General features: G+C 35.7%; 1 protein-coding gene across 2 annotated transcripts in view; it reads left to right on the top strand.

The window, feature by feature from the left end:
- The window catches only part of SLC1A3 (solute carrier family 1 member 3), a 65,422-nt gene that overhangs the window by 18,981 nt on the left and 28,750 nt on the right, over positions 1-17,691 (top strand). For both annotated transcript variants that reach the window (XM_014875582.2, XM_088156635.1), the window contains exon 3: positions 216-353. In XM_014875582.2, the coding sequence (XP_014731068.1) occupies positions 216-353 (138 nt within the window). The remainder of the gene's footprint in view (positions 1-215; positions 354-17,691) is intronic.

Here is a 17,691-nt window from a genome sequence, read left to right as displayed (position 1 = left end):
CTAAATTGGGAGCACCATTCCTAAACCATGACAATAATTTAACATTTTCAGAAGGCCTACTCATAGTAGTAGATGACTCCAGAGAAAGTAAATCAGTGTAGTAAAAACCACGGGTTACAATTAGATATGTCTGGAAAGTACCTTATACATATTAATGTTCAGATGTTACAACTTCTTTAAAAGACTGATTAATGATCATTTTTCCCTCCCTTCAGGTGTAATCCTGGGATTTTCTCTTCGACCATATAAGATGAGTTATCGGGAAGTGAAGTACTTCTCGTTTCCAGGAGAACTACTCATGAGAATGCTGCAGATGCTGGTCCTGCCACTAATTGTATCCAGTCTAGTCACAGGTAAACAAAAACAAAACAAAAAAAACCCAAAACACATCTCCACCCACCCTCTTTTAAACAATTTTATAAAGATGCACACACCAAAACCAAAAAAGTGGACATTCTATGTCCTAGACATAGCATTGTTATTGCTGCTTTAGAGACAATGTAATAAGAGGTTTGAATTAACATACAAAGAAACGGAAAGATCTTCTTCCAAATTCAGAGACAGACTAACCATACGAGCTACTGTATGTAGTTGCTATGAAGCTGACTCTGTACTCCACTCAGATATTTCCTCCACTGTGTCCTGTTGTTGTCAAAGATAACATATCTCAAAAACACTGCGCCAAATCCCAAGAAAGTTGAAACTATTGATTGTGGGAAATAACACATACCTGTAACCCACAGATATGCAAAACATTTGTCTGCCTCCTAGGCTTCCAGCAATAGATTAGAAAAAAAATGGAATCCTATAATAGTATTGTTTGGGTTGGAAGGAGCCTTAAAAATCTGGTTCCAGCCCAAGGACAGGGACACCTTCCACTAGAGCAGGTTGCTCAGAGCCCCATCCGACCTATTCTCCAGCACTACCAGGGATGTGTCATCCACAACTTCTCTGGGCAACCTGTGCACTTACAGTAAAGCATTTATTTCTGATATCTAATATAAACCTACCTTTTTTAGTTTCTCCTCCTCTACCACTACAAGCCCTCTTATAGGCCCCTCAGGTACAGGAAGGTGTTCTAAGGTCTCCCTGGGACCTTCTCTTCTCCAGGCTGAGCCCAATGCTCTCAGCCTGTCCTCATGAGAGAGGTACCTCAGCTCTCTGATCATTTTCATGACTTCCTCTGGACCCACTCCAATGTGTCCATGTCCACAGGGGATAGATGGGATTGTATGGAAAGTTTGGAAGAAATTTAATTCTATCAGTTCTGTTTTGTGGTCTCTGGTCAGCAGCTCTAATAATCTTTGATTGCTCTTTACCAAGTTGTTCCTCTAACTAGTGATATAATATTTTATTTCTTATGGTGATGTATGCCTTGGCATTCCACCCAAGTTTCATGGAAGACCTCTCAGTTATGAATGTTTAGGAGGTACCTGTGTGTATTTATTCCACCAATTTTCTGAAGAAAAGAAGGTATGGATTTTAGTCTACCAACAAGTCAGCTCGGAGAACTTAATTAAAATTTCCCATTGTGCAGTCCTAGGATCTAAAACACAAATACACTACCTTGATTGGCAGAGGATCCAGAGACTATAAGTTGTTCTCTACATAATTGATTGTCAAATATGTTAATATTAAGATCTCTTAAAAATGCAAATGAGCACAGACACATCTTCACAGAAACAGAAGATAGTATGTACGAGCATAAGCTGTTAATGCAATGGCAGAAAACTAGGGTATTCACAATTACAAAATCGTTTGCCTTCTCATGTCTCAAGAGAAAAGTGAAGTTTGTTTCGATGAACACACATTATATGGATACTGAAAGTTAAATGAACACTGAAACTAGGGAGTATAAGTTTTGTAGGAAAAATAACGGTAGGTTTCTTTCCACCCCCTATATAATTCTGTTACATGCCATATGCTCCCCCCTCTTCTTGTCCCTTTCACCTCCAGAGCTCCCTGAGTTGGCAGGACACTGATAGAAGAATCATTAAAAATAGAAAAGGAGAGGTATTTACCCTTTTTCAGTGTCAGCTGTCACTGCTGTTCAATTTTGCAGGGGGAATTATTTCAGGAGAATATATCTGATCAATTCTCAATTCCTTATAACTCTGCAATCATAATGGTTCTCTGAGAGAGCTCAGGTAAATCAGGAAACTAAGTAGATCATCCCATGCAAGGAATTGAATGATTTTCAATAATCTAAGTAGAAAAATTTCACTCAGGTAAAGATCAGCAAATTCATCTTAGAAAGTCACAAGCATCACAAAGAGCTGGACTTTTGATAAAACAAGCTCATTTGCTGTGTCACCAGATCTCAGTAGAGTTTTTGTGAGATAACAGAAAAATTTGTTTCCAAGTAATCCTATTCTGAAAAGAATCTTCATTCTCTGGATTCAAACAATACCCTTCTTTTTTGATGTGTTTTTCTTCCCCTTTAAAGCCTTTTATCCTTTTCTTTCATAACAATCATTTCCTTTATTATAGAAAAGCATTTGGCAAAGAGAAATCTTCTCTATTGGTAAGATTTGCTCTATTATCATACAAGTGCCTTGTAATATTAAGTGGATTATACTGAGTTCCCTTTGAAGTAGAGGTAGACATTTTCCAGGTGAATAAGAACATTTTAAACTTCTTTAGCTGGATAGAGAGCAATTAGAGTAAGCTCAACGCAATTCACAAATGGCAGATTTAGTTTCTATTTAAGAATCATTCAGTACAGCAGGACTATACCCTTGTTCATGGGAAAAAATACTTTCCTGAATGATTCTAAAAATTGTGGATAAAAACCTCTTTTCTACACTGAACCATTTCTCATTTAACATACAAATTGTATTTGTAAAAAGGATATTTTTGCATATTTGCTGCAGAACACTCATATACAAATGAACATACAGGCATTAATGAATATCAAAATAATAATTAAATATAACCTATACAGGTGTACTATTGTGCAATTTTATGTATGTTTGGATTCTTTTTTTACATGTTATAGGATAATTCACTGCATACAAGTCTTATCCTTCTCAAGTTAGTCTCAAGACCACTCAGTATATTGAAAGCAAATCTCTTATTTCCTATGGTTTTCTTGGCAAACAAAGTGGATGCTTCTTACCTAATCTCAAAGTGACTCCTCCAGGTCTTCATTTTGATAACATACTTTTTTCTTCCAATTGTTAATTATATGAATAAATATTTTGCTGTCTGCAGGAGCGACAATATCTCCTAGCTATGATATTCTGGGTTTCCTTTTGTATTTATGCTAGTGTGATGGATGTAACTGTGGCAAAACCATAAACTGTGGTCTCTGTGTTATTAGAAATAGGCTGGGAAATTACATTCCCTTGAAAACTTTGTGAATGTCAAAGAAATTAGAACAATAAAATCCAACTAATAAGTAATGCACTGTTATACAAATAAAAGATAAATTGAAAAAATGAAGACTTCTGCTATTCAGGCAAACAGTTCTGATAGCTATCCACACATGTCAGGAAAATAAACTACGTAAGATAAAGTCAATCCAGTCACATTTCTTTACCCCTTCATGAAAGAAGCAATGCAGGATCACATTCAGAGTTTTTAAATCACATTTGCCTTATGACTTACCACCACTGCCCATGGCTCAAGCAGCTGTGCAGCTTTCTCCATGAGATTCTATCTTCTGACGTGTGTTTTACCAGACATGTACTAACATCTGCTTGGGAGAAAATGGAGGTTGTTTGCATACCATTCACCCTCTTTTCATGTTTATAGTAAAATATTATATGCATGCCTATATTATTTATTTTTGTGGTTTAGGCACAAATTCAGCTGCATATTCTATGTTGGGCTTCATTGTGTACAGTCTTTAAAATGAGAGAATTCCTAAGCCAGCATTCCCAGCTGGGATCTCATATAAATTCAAGGGCAAAATTAAAACATGGTATATGAGACAAAATATAAATAACCAAATAAATACATTCCCATTTGGATTGTATTATGGCTAAGTCTTTAATATGAATTTAAATATGAATTCCTCTACAAACAGAGGGCTGACAGTTTTGCTCTGCTTCCGTTTTGAATTTGCAGCAGTTATAAGAGAAAAAACGTTTTATGCTTTCTCATTTCATTACAGTTTGAAGCATCTGACATGAAAATTGCTTGAAACAATTATTTTAAAATATACATTGTACGTGAATGGTATATAAAACAAATATATATGCATATGATAACCATTCAACTCATCATGAAGTAGCCAAAGCTAGAAAAAATTTCACTAGCAATAAAAGCACTATGCATTAACATTTTTTGAGCTGTTACAGCAAGATGACCATAAAATTGAAAGTTCAGTCCTTAAAATTGGCCCACAAGTTTTTTCTGCATGTTTCAGTTATTCACTGACTATAATGCTGTCAGAATGAGGTATCTTTTCTTAATAAAAACATTTATTTGCTGAAATCCCTTCTACTAAAATTATCCACAACCATTCACAATTTACAAAGACTATAGTTTTAATATAATATTAATGAGAAATATTAAGAGTGGAGAAATTTTTTAAATTTGCAAGTATTTTGCACAGTTCTGGTTTAATAGACTGATTGCTACTCCTTCCACAAAATCTTGAGAGCTTGGAATTTACCTTTACAAGAACAACTACTTTTAAATGTAAGTGAACTGATATTAAATTCTGTGCATTTCTTTCAAATATCTTTGTCTGGTAAATCATAGCAAAGCACAAAAAGCCCATTCAAGGCCTGACCCTTTGTTTTGCTACCCATTGCAGAAACCGTAAGACTACTGTTTATTTACTAATATACATCAACACAGGAAAGGAGAATAGGAGTATAGAAACAGTAAAACTGGGGTCTGCTGGCTCACCAAAGATTATACAGAAACCATAGAATCAAGCAAAGACCCCACTTGTGAATACCAGTACAGAACACTGTGCACTAGACAATACTGATTGTCCAAACTGTTTATGGGAGCAACACTGATGTGGTGCAAATGAGTCTTAACCACTTACCAAGATTTTGTGTGCAAGGCTCTGTACAAACACAGACCGTGAATCTCCTGCCAAAAAAATAGAAGGCTGTGTGGAAAAGCAGATTAAAAGAACCAGTATGGAAAATTAACTTCAAAGAAGAAGTAAAGTTTTAATATGCAGTTTGTGTAATATCTTTATATTCACTCCCTTTTCTAATTCAAACAATGATGTAACTACTGTTAGTGGGTTCTGGAAGACACAGAAACTTCCTTGCCTCTATAGGGTTTCAATATCAATCAACAGCACTGACTACATGAGTGATTTTGTTTGGGGCAGATTCAGAAACACAAGGTTTTTTTCCTGAAACTTTATGAAAATGGTCATAGTAGTTACTGCTACAAAAACTGTAGAAAGTGTTGACAAAGAGCAGAAAGCTGGAATTTCCATGAATGGAATCTTCTCAAGTAACCTCAGAAGTGCATCCGATGTCTTTGAGTTCAGCTGTCAAAGGAATGCAATAAACTGTGCCTGTTAAAAACATCCAGTAAGGAAAAAGGTCTGTCCCCTCAATGAGATAAAACTGCAACACACACAATTACTTAAGTGATAAAACCAAGCACTCTCAGGGTTCACAACTAACAGACAAGTTGTAGCTGCAGTTGCTTAAAATTGCCTAAAATGATCAAGGGTAATGTTCAAACAACTGAACTTGACATAGTGTCCAGGTCACTCCCTTACCTAAGTCAGGAAAAATACAGAACCTGGACATGAGGATATTCTACTGCAGAAAAGCCATTTTGTTCCCAATGCTGCTTGTGGGTGTAAAATGTGGAAAGTCAGTGATGTGACAAGTTGTATATAACCTTAAGCAAATCATGTTTCCCTTCTGCTTTCTTTCTCCCTTCAGATGTAGTGCTGGTGAAGTGTTGTTTGGGTTTTTTCTAACTACTAGGCAGAAAATAAGATGACTATATATGATGGAAATTTTAGTGAAGGCATGTAGGTTAAGTTATTGTAGCTCAGCAGATCCATATAGCTATTTTAGTTACAATGATGGACTTAGGTTGTATGACAGGGGATTGTGACAGAACGGCTCAGCATCCCACATCCTTCTGTATAGACATAATTCTAGAAAATAGTCTATTGTTATTAAACTTAGAAATTAGGTCTTCTATTTGCCTTTTTAACATTGGAATGAGAGAGTAAATGATCCCTGAAGAGTAACTAGATGGAAATGCTATCAATCATATCAAACCCCTATCCTCTACTAATCGTTATTTTTTTTAACCCCCTTTATTATCATAATAAATTAATAGCAGCAAACATAAAGGGCCAGAATTTTGAATTTGCTCATCTTAACCTTTCACATGAGAGCACACAATACGGAGGTCTCATAAAGGGACCTGAGCATCATCTCTTCAAGAAAGAGGCTGTGAAAGCAGCACGTGTCTAGGTTTGTTGGAGCAGGATCCATTCTGCTTGAAGCCTCTAAGTAATTCCTCCTGTGCTCTCCTGTCTGCTGGCTGACTGTGGAAAAAAGGCTGTCACCTACTACAAGGCCCCAGGTGCTGTCTCATATCAACTACAACACTTATGGTGATTTCAACAGATGGAAAGTCTCTCATTCAGGCAGAACAGACCTGTGGAGCCAGTTACTGCTCTCCCAGGAGAAAAAAAAGACCTAGCAGTAATTCCCTTTAATTCATTCTGGCAAAACAGAGACATAACGAGTGCCTGTGAAACATCTTAGTACTCACAGTTAAGCTGGAAGGTAAAAACATTAATAAAAGTGAGTCTTACACTTCTGTGTTTAGGAAAAGTTTAAAAAAATGCAGCATTCCTGATTCAGTTCATATAGTTCATATGCAAAAACCAGGAAGCAATTAAGTAGTGTTTGGTCAGTTCAGCTGGTCACCAGAGCAATGAATCACAAAATTTGGCACATTTTCTGATTTTCCAAAAATTCTAATTTTTGTGAGGTTTAAAGAAACAATTTTAGAAGTCAGAATAATAAATACCCATCAAATCAATAAAAAGTTCTACATTCATCTCAGCAGACTCCAGTTATAGAGGAAAGTATTAACAAATTCTCTCAGAGTGAAGTCCTTCTTGGATTGTCAGTGAAATTGAGATGCCTGTGTATTTGTATTGGGATCTCTCTACAGAAGAATCTTGTAGACATCTCCTGTAGTATGAAGCTGCTATGAGTAAAAAATTCATAGACATCCTAGGGTTGTATTATTTTTTTCATTTATGACTTTCTTTTAATGCATAAATGATCATTTTAAAAGCAACTTACCTTCTTTTTAGGCAACTCTTCCCTCTTTCTCCGCCATCCAAAGCTTTACAAGCATGTCAATGTTGTAGAAGCTGAATTACATGGCAGCTTTAATTTTATGCACTTGTACATTTCATTCACACATGAGTTCATGCATTCATGTAGGTATTTGCATATTCAATTTACATAACTGTATGACACAGTTATTTAAATTGAACATTCACATACTTTAAGAAAATAGAGGAAAATTCATGTTTTGATCTGTGTGTGTCTGAAATAGAGACTGTCTTAAAATGTAGGCATATAAATTGTTAAATTAGTAGAGATCTCATTATCTTGTAAACAGAATATCTTATCAAGTTAAAAAACGACTGAAGAAACATTACAAATATTGATCCAGGTTCAGAAACAGCTTCATCTCAGATTAGCATCTTTATAGTAGATTCAGGCGAACAGCAGCTAAAAATATACAAACCTTAATCTATAATACAACTATTTTAAAAACCTTCCCTTCAATAGCTGTATTCCTGTATAAAACAAATTTCCATCTAGTCTGGCATATATTCTTTAATAATCATTATTTATATAGATACCTAAAGATGACAAGATTTGAACCTATTTATATTGTCACACTCCACAGTTTTAAGGCAATGTTGGCAATATAGGCTTCACAATTATGTCATGTAAATCTTAAATATTTTGGAAAGATACTTTTGAAGTTAAAAACTGAGTCTAAATAGCAGATAGCTACATTTAAAAAAAAAGGAAGGAAAAAAATCTAGCTTTGGAAGCATTCAGCACCTAGAAACATCAACTTTCACGTAAAAACACTAAAGAAATGATGTGCAGATTCTGAATGTGCTGGCAATCAGTTAGGAAATAAAAGAAAATCATAATGAAATGTCATAAATATTTGGCATCTTTGGGTGCCTCAAAAACTGCTAAACATTTTAATTTATGCAAATACTAAAAGCAAGGACTTCAGAAAGGTTCATAAAATTAAATTATAATTCATTATTTCTGAGCCATTTCTGAAACAGTTTGACAATATGGAGTATACAGAAATCTATCTTTATAAGAGCCTGATAGAACAATTCTAAATGAATTCTTAGATTTGACTAAGAATTAAAATGCAATAAAAGCAGAGATTAAATTCCTGCATAAAATAACAGTCTGTGTAAGATAAGATTTGATTATACCATAAAAGAGAAAACCTAAGCAGGACATAGAGCTTTCAAAAGCAGAAAGTACAGAGCAGTGTGGTTTTTGAAGTCTTAGTCTCTGAGAGCAGCAGAAACAGCAGGGGTGTTCTAGAACAAAGTCTGCAATGACTAAAGATAGTAAAACTTAAGAGCTCCTCTAAAATAATTCAATTTTACTAGTGATCCTTAATTGAAGGCTGATTTGAACTTCATTGCAAAATATAACTTTAGTTGCTGCCCAAAGTATTGAATAACAGGTTGTTATACTTTTATTCAGTTTGCATTCTGCATGAGATTCCAGCTGAATTAACAATAGGGAGCAACCTCTCACCCACAAAGACTTCATTTTGCTTTTATATCAGTTCAAATGCATAACATCAATACTTTGCTTGCTGACAAAGCAAAAAGCAAAAACTGTTTGAAAGAACACATAAGAATTAAAGCATCTTGCCTGAGCACTGGTAGACCATTGTAAAACCACACTGCCTCTTAACATTTCAAGCCAAGGGCAGAAGGGCTGAAAATTTATTAGGGAAAACTCAGAACACTTTTTTGATTTTAATACAAACATGTTGGTTACAGAAAAACAGCAGACCTGAAAACTTAAAAAAACTCAAAAGTATTAAAAATCAGCTGTAAAGCCAGCTACATTAGTTTGCAAATGGAAAAGACTTGGGTTTACATTTTATAATGTAAATGCCCAAAATGCAAAATCAGCTTTCAGCATTTTGAGAATTAGGACACTGGAAGCAACATTTTACTCAGGATACTGAAGACTGAAACTGTAAAGAATGATGTTTTCAATAATGAATGAGTCTGTGATAACCTGACAGGTGAACTGGAATGGTGGCAAGTGCAAGGTAATACACCTGGGAAAGGGGAATGAGCTACACCTAATCACGAGTTCTCAAATGGGCATTAGCACAGGCAAGAGTTCTCAGACTCACTGTGAACAGAGGGGGTGATAGGGCTGGAATAAAGTTCTTGTGAAGCCAAGAAGGAATTAAACAGAATTCTCTCTTTTTTTTTAGCTTGAAAAAGGTACAACCACAGAAGTTGCTATAAAAGTCCAGAGAAATCATTAGCTCCTTGCAGAAGCTATAATGGAGTAGCTATTTATTACTATATCTCCTGACTATATTTCAAAAAAAAGGAAAAATAGGGTGTTCTAAGAAATAAAAAGAGCATGCACTTATTTATATTAAAGAAAAGGAAGTACGTTTTCATATGATGCAATTCAGTTCAATTATGTTAATAGTTTCAAGTTAAAATTAAATTAATTTAATTAAATAATTTTAAATGAAAATTAAAATAAATTAAATGTGAACTCACAGATGCAGTCATTACTGGCTAATAAATTTGTTAAACTAGCTGTAGATCCCTGCTTCCTTGTCGCAGGGAGGGCAAATTAACTATCTTTTTCTGTTCTTCATAGTCTTTCAGTAAGAACTTGTCAGATAAATGTGAAGACAAATGGGTTGGACAACCATAGGACTAATTTATTTCCCATAGTTTTATGTTGGTTTTACACTCCTTAGAATTTCTTAACAAACTGAAAATATCTCTCTGTTTTCACTGGCAAAGGTTTCACTTACCAATTACTCTGAGGCATTAACTACTGTATACAGTTTCAGCTTTATGACACACGCAGCACTTCTAGAGCCAGTTCAAAACCTGAGAAAAATAATTCCAAGATTTAAGAATCATCTCACATTAACCAGAGAATAACTCACTCCATTGGCATGAAATCGGACTTCAAAATAAAAGAGCCATCTGTCAAGGAAGGGGAAAGAAATATGCACAACAGTATTGGTAACTCTCAATTATCTCACTTTTGGGAAATTTACAAAGAGCAACAGTGTGAGAGCCATTATAAAAATATCAAAATATAACAAAAACCAGCCAGAAAACATGGCATAGTTAGGTACACGCAGGCTTCTTTCAGGCTTTATCAGCTTTCACTTTCCTACTCATTTCATCTCCTTATCTCTCCCTTGAACATTGTGACCCTTATTTCCTACATTCGAATACAGCACAATTCCATCATATTTTCTTCCTTGTCAGTCTGTCTTTGCTGTAATTTGCTTGTGGAAACTGGAAGAATCCAAGGAAGAAAATTCTTGAGGCTGAATTTTGGGAACACAGAGAATTTTACTGGAATTACTTGCACACCAAGCGAAGTAACACAAATCATTGTTTCATCAGCACTGTGAAATGTGACAAGACACAAAGTACTTTCTGAATAACTGCACCAGCTGCACGGATCATTGTAGAACATGCAGAACATTGTCACTTTCAGAAACATGGTTCTGTGATACCATCATTAGTTCACCTAGCCTTGTTTTCACCCTGTTTTTTTTTCCTTTTTGATAACGAACAGTTGGTGACCTATAACATATTATTTCCATCTAGTTCTCAAAGCTAATTGTAGGATCAACTACATACTGTCCTTCAGACGTGTCTGGATTACAAACTTCTATAACGTAGATCCATCATCATCACCATCACTGGAGGCAGACGTACTGAAACCAGTGTCTTGATAGCATTGGTGGAAATTCCACCTGAATTCTGAGCAATGGAAAATGTGGAGAGCCACTGTGGACTACAAGACTTTCAGAACTCAAGCCTTGGGTCTGGATTCCAGTTAGATGTTGGGTTGTCTGGAAGAGGAGGAAGGCTTCCCAGATAATTGCTCGTCCTAGTATTCTAGCCACATGTCACAGCTCTCACTGGTGGAGAATCAGAAGGAGAAAACAGAAACACTTAGAACAAAAATCTCTAATAATTTGTTGAGATAAATATATAACTGAGATCCAGCAATATCTGGGATTTGAGCTATATGTCAGGGAGTGAAAAAGCACTTCCTGTATGTGCTAGAATTCTTTTCATCCAGAAACTCCTGTTAGTGATATCCTTTTCTTGCAGGTTGTTTCTGAATATATTATATATCATCCAGTTCCAATTCTGAGAAATGAATGCAACAAAATATAAATGATGCTGTCATGGAGAATGTCTCAAAAGATAATAATTGCAAATATGTAAGAGCTGATCTCATTGATAGGACTTGCTTTCCAGTTGTATCATAGTTCCTTTCCCTAGTTCTTAGCTTTTTGAAGAGAAATGGTAGAATTAAACCTTCTCCTTATTCCTTTGTTGCAATGCTGTCTTCTGATGAATGCCCGAGACAGGCATAAACATTGCAAAGTATTTGCTGCAGCCTAGAATCTCTTCACAGAATTGCCAGTCCTCTTTAATTGGGTGGAAAGTCCCTTGGGTCAAACTTTTTCAGACTCACAGAGTCAGATCTGTTGAGTCTAGGGTTCAGATGTTACACTGATGAAGCTTGGTGAAGAACTCTTGTGACCCCAGAAATAACTGGGGCTTTGTGATGGTGGCTTATCCCAGAAAGCATCAGACTGAGCTAAGTCTGGGCATACTCTGCCACTTCTATGCACGGCATCAGTCCACTTGGGCCTGCCTGATGGCACATTTCTCCATTTCACAAGGGTTTTTAATTTGATTCTCTCTAGAACATGGTCTTTCCAGGTTTGACTGAATGATGCCACTGATAAACACCTCAGCAAAGCTACGCCAGTTTATCTAAAATCACATCTGTTAGTTCACATCTGTTAGTCTCTGCAAGGCAGCTAGTGTCATTTGAATTCCAGAAATGGGCAAAAATAAATTTACAGACATCCGCCTGTCCTCAAGGTAGTCCTTTCTTGAGTTGTCTGACTGTTCCTCAGGTCAACAGAGCTTGTATTTTTAGTGGGTTTGATTTTGGACAGGTGCATGTCGTTGCAAAGCATACCATTTCCAAAGGAAAGAGGGACATGTCCAATCAATACAAACTAATTCCTCAGAGGTTTGCATGCTCAGTAAAAAAAGGCAGTTTATCACACCCCAAACTTTCAGTTCCTGATGGTGTGGGCACACTTTTATCTAGCAAACTAGCAAGAAAGGCACCTGGAATGACAAGCTCTAAAATTTTGGTTCATTGAGTTGCCAGATACAGAAGCTCTGTGTATTCCTTCTACCAATAGCATCTTGGAAAGACCCTTTTCTCTGCAGGAGTCTATCAAAGGAAGATATACTAATGATGATCTACAAAGACAAGTAAAAAATACAGAGATTTGTGCAAAAAATAAAAGAGAAAAAAGTACTATCATGTAGAAAGGAAAAAACAAAGTTCTTTACAGTTTCACACAGTTGAATAGCAATTCAATTCTAAGACTGAGGAATTAACATGCAAATAAAAAAACCTCAACATTTGTGCCAACAGAAGCTTTCAGATCTTAATGCTATTCTTAAAGAACCATCATCTCCGGAAGTCAAAAATCAAAGCAAAGTGAATTCTGGGCTTCTGCTTGTAAAAAGAAGCTGACAAATAGATCCTGAATACATTCTGAAAACTCAAGAGTCACGCCACAGAGCACTTGTTTGAAAAAATTTTGGGGTTTACCCAAAACCAGTATTTCAGTATTTGGTGAATATGACTTCTAGCTTTTGATTTATCAGATCTGGCATTAATCTTCCTGCAATATTCATCTTCTCGACTTCACTGAAGATCTTGAAGGGCTTCAAGTATATCACAAGTTGTGAAGAGGTTTTTCGACTACATACATTAACACAAATATTTTTTTATATGCCTCAATTCATCACGTTTTCAGAATCAGATCTTGGTTTGTTATAATTGTATACTTAAAGCGGATTAACTCTTTTTCAGATAAATGGATTTTTTCATCCTCAGAAAATGGTACAAGCAGCGCCTTACTGGTGGCAGATAAGAAAGATAAAAGTACACTAGAAATACACTATTTGCACTAAAGTTAACATAATGGTTCTGATTCTTCCTTCCATAAACAGCTCTCTCATTTTCTCTTTACTCACATGCAAATCTGAATACTTTATTCTAATGTTTCACCACCCACTTCTAACTTATTTCTGAATACTTAGATAATATCAGGGCTTCTCCAGTGAATATAGTTTCTTTTCAGAGGGAAAGTAGGTTTTGGTCAAGAGTTCACCTTATGAATGGCTATTTCATTAATGCACTAATTCTTCTTGCACTGAAAATCAGCTTTGTCCAGATTTTACAATTTCAGTATGTCTTAATTTCCCAAACTCTGAAAGCCAAGTTACAGAACATGTCCTTACTAAGCCTGGCAATCGTCTGTCTCATGGCCAATGAACTTGTACATAGGACCATCATCCATTAAGAAAATAAATCTTTCAAATTCAAGATAGGATGATTATTAGTTTGTTTTTTTTAAAAAAGGCTAGTTTTCTGTTCTGCAGAACATCATAGTCCAGTAAGAAGGCTAACCTAAAAAAACACTCTTTCATGTGTTTAGTTTGAAATCATCTGATATTTTCTTTCTCTGACCAGTCATAGAGATTCATATTCTGAATCCTGCCAACAAGCAGATAATGCTCAGATGGCAACTGTATAGGGCTTGAATTGTGGATGCCAAACCCTCTTTTTCATCTGTACTTAGCACTCTAACATCCTGAAAAGAGCGTAATATTATTATTAAAAAGTACTGATTGCTACTGTCAGGCATTCCAGAGTAAGTATTAACTTCTTTCCATTCCCTCCCTACAAGTCTGTAAGATGAAGAAATACAGAGAAAAAAATGTACGTCTTTGATGTTGCAAGGCTGTAACTGAATCAGTGACCCAAAGTTCAAGAGGTCATTGAAACAAAAGAGAGAAAAGAAGGAAAACAAAAGCCTGTTCACATGAAACTCCATTCCACACTTTCTTAATGAGTTCTCAGAAGAGCCTTAACATCATTACTGAATTGTGAAAAAAACCCTCAAAATTATAATGACAATTTAAAACATAAGAGACTAATTGCAGCTTAAGTAATGACTCCTTAGTATTCATATGGCATATTACCAGAGGACCTTAAATTCACAAATAGAAATTATTTTCTTCTTAAACTTGATTTGATTGTTATTAATTAAATTCTTGGGGGGAACTTAGAGTGTAATTAAGTTTTGATTTACTCCTATGAAAAAGAAAAAATGCTATCGTGTTATCCATTAGGATATTCTCATTTATTATTAATGTATTAACTAATTAATTAGATTATAAGTGGGGTTTTAAATGCTACAAGTTAATAAATATAATCATGTCTATACAATTTTTTTTCAAAAAATTTCTGTATCAGATCCCGTCTTCTCTAAATAGACTTGATTATATATTATAAAGGAAGTCTCAGATTGTTTCTAGATTCTTTATCAACACAGGATTCATTCTCTTGATAAAAAAAAATTATGTGCATTATTTATTTTGTCAAATGCAAGTTCTTGCGATTCTTTAGAAATAAGAACCCTAAAGTAGTCTATATTGTCTAATTAGTTACAGCTCCAGAGTTTCTAGTTCAAATAATGACTTAGAGGCATGAAAGAGCGCTGTGTATTTCCTTTAGACAAGGAGGGGTACTGTGCAGTTGTGCATCTTCTTGGTGCCTGAACTCTCAGAGGAGCTGAGGCATCACTACATTAGGTCCTGCACAAATGTCAGCCCAGGCTTGGGTTTAACGTCTTTCAGGACCAGCCTGCCCAGGCTGAGAAGCTGCTCTACCAAGATCACTGTCACAGAGAGGTCACTGAGACAACTTTTGTCACTATGGGGAGTAGAACAGCAGTGGTACCACGGAGTTTCACTGAAAGTGATTTATGTTGCTGCAGTGCAGATAGCAGCCGAACTTGGTGGGAGTTAAAATTCTACTTGGAGTGTGAAAGGAGAAAAGTCAGCAAACAAAGTGTGAATCTATGGAGAACAGCCCATGGAAGCATACACTGTGCTGGAAAATAGTACAGACTGAAAAAATGTGGGGCACATGGGAAGGAATGAAATAAACTAAAGGAATTACAAGGAGATGTGAACACCAGCAGAGTGTGTGCAGCACAGATGAGAAGAAAGTACTAACTCCATGAGCAGCTCATGGAAGATCAATGAGTAAAATAGCAGCAATGAGTGAACTGCTAACTTGAAAGGAAAATGAACACTTAGAACTTTTAAGTCGGACACAGATGCACAAATTAGTGTTGTATCACTGACAATATTTATTTTTAAAAAAGCAAAACAACAAAGCAGAACTATTTTTACTAATAATAAACTGTTGCAAGAATAGATAGTCACTACTGCAATAACACAATCTGTGAAAAGTTCTTAGTAAATGAACAGCTACTAGTGGAACTTCAGATTACCCAAAAAAGCCAAAAGTCTCATTATAAATACCTAAAGGCAACATCACATCATTTGTTTCCAATTATCTTAGTATAGCTGGATTAACAAAAATTGTACTAAAATCAAAAATCCAAGCATAAATCCAAAAGCTAGGTTGTTACCTGGTGCATTAGTCACACACCATTGATTCAAATTTTTATCAAGTCACATCCAACTGGGCAAAGCCTCCTTCCAAATGATGGCTGCTGCATGAACTCTATAAAATTAACTTAACTAGTGTCAGATCCTAGTGGACAAATACCCAAATAAGATACTAGCATTGCAGCAGAGCCTATTATTGGAAGTTTCACTGAAGACGCCAAGAGCAGGTTTGCCAACAACAGTGAATCGTATTTTGAGTGAGAAGGTGATGTCTCCAGCATAGAGCTCTGACCAGTTACTGATCAGAACAATCCCATGCCCCAAAACCTATTTTGTTTTGCACACAGATAGAGCTCTCTATCTTTCTTTTTTTAGGGGGGAAAACCTTAATTTCCCATTCTCTAAATCTTGCCACTCTAACCAGAATTATGTTAATTTTTCTAGCAATTCAGGTAAGTCTTTGGGCACTAGTTATCTACCTAAAATATAATCAAGTTATTCTTTACACCAAACTGTACTGCTACCTACTGTTCTCTTATGGACACCTCTAATGTCTCACTATTTTTTCAGTAGCAACTAATGCACATCAGGAATGATTTGGCATAATAAATAGTTTGCAGCTTCATCACACTGCCAAGAGCCAGGCAGATACAAGAAGCATTGTACATTTGTGGAATGTTGTTTAATAAGTGCTGCACATACAAAAATATTCTGTGAAGAACTCCCAGCACAGTGTGCCTAAACTCAGACCAGAATTTTAGCAAATTAAAAGTTTGCACATGTATTTTGAGAAATTAGATTATGAATCTTTATGGAGCACTGATTAATGTGCTCAACACCAACCAAAGCCAAAGGAAATTTTATCACTTGTATCGCTTCAATAGATGCAGGACATTTCATGCTTTAAGCAGGTATTTTTGGCAGCACATTCAGAATAAATGAAAACTAATATTTCGTCCTCTGGGAATAGGATAAAAGTCTTACAACTACTACTATATTTATTTCAGTCTTACAACAACGTGCACTTTGGGATTTAAACTAATTGAATGTGCTTTGGCTTATCAGCTACCAAAATAAACTTGTTTCTTGATTAAACTGAAATAATTTACCATGTTATATTATGCTTTTTCATTAAAAAATATACTTATTTTTTTCACTTTTTACATGGAAAATAATCAGCTTTATGTCCAACATAAGAATCCCATTTCCAGGAAAGTTTAGTCTAAGTGTCTGGACATAAAAGGATGTCTTTTTAGAATTGCGCTGTGCAGGTAGCAATAGTGTTTTGTTACCAAAAAAAAATTTTGAGCTTCTATTTTCTGTGTTCCTGGGTCTCTGATTCTTGGCTTGAAGACAGTCAGTTCTTTGTACTCTGTTATTACAATGAGGTAACCAAAGAAAGAGAGTCTTGGTTTGAGACTGTCAGCTGTTACTAATCACTGCTCCATGGCTTGCTGTGAATCCCTGCTTGCATCTCCCTCCTGCTCTGCTTAGCACACATAAAGAAGATAAATTACTCCCTAGTTTCCCTTCAAAAAGCATATTGTTTGTCACATTCCAATACTGTGAGCAAAAGACAGAATAATGTGAAGAGTTAAATGAGTATCTCAACAGCCCCACAGCAGGGTCCTTCTCAGGCAGATGTGTTTCAGGAAATGTACTTTCCTACTGGTTCTTCAAATGTATCCTGTTATACTGCAAACCTGAAAAGCAAGCCAGCTGCACTTTTCGGAGCAGAAGAGCATAATCCTGCAGGAGTTTTCGTGTAGTAATGTAAGCATCATTGATACTCAGTAGATGCACCAAGTATTCCACATGGACTTATTTCATTTTACCAGAAGGTGTTATACTTCATTGTTTATAAATATTTTAGCAACAACAAGTAGAGTCTAGGGAGGTTTATG

The sequence above is a fragment of the Sturnus vulgaris genome, chromosome Z, assembly GCF_052056855.1.
Source record: "Sturnus vulgaris isolate bStuVul1 chromosome Z, bStuVul1.hap1, whole genome shotgun sequence".
Lineage (NCBI taxonomy): Eukaryota > Metazoa > Chordata > Aves > Passeriformes > Sturnidae > Sturnus > Sturnus vulgaris.
This window is presented reverse-complemented; position numbering and strand designations above follow the sequence as displayed.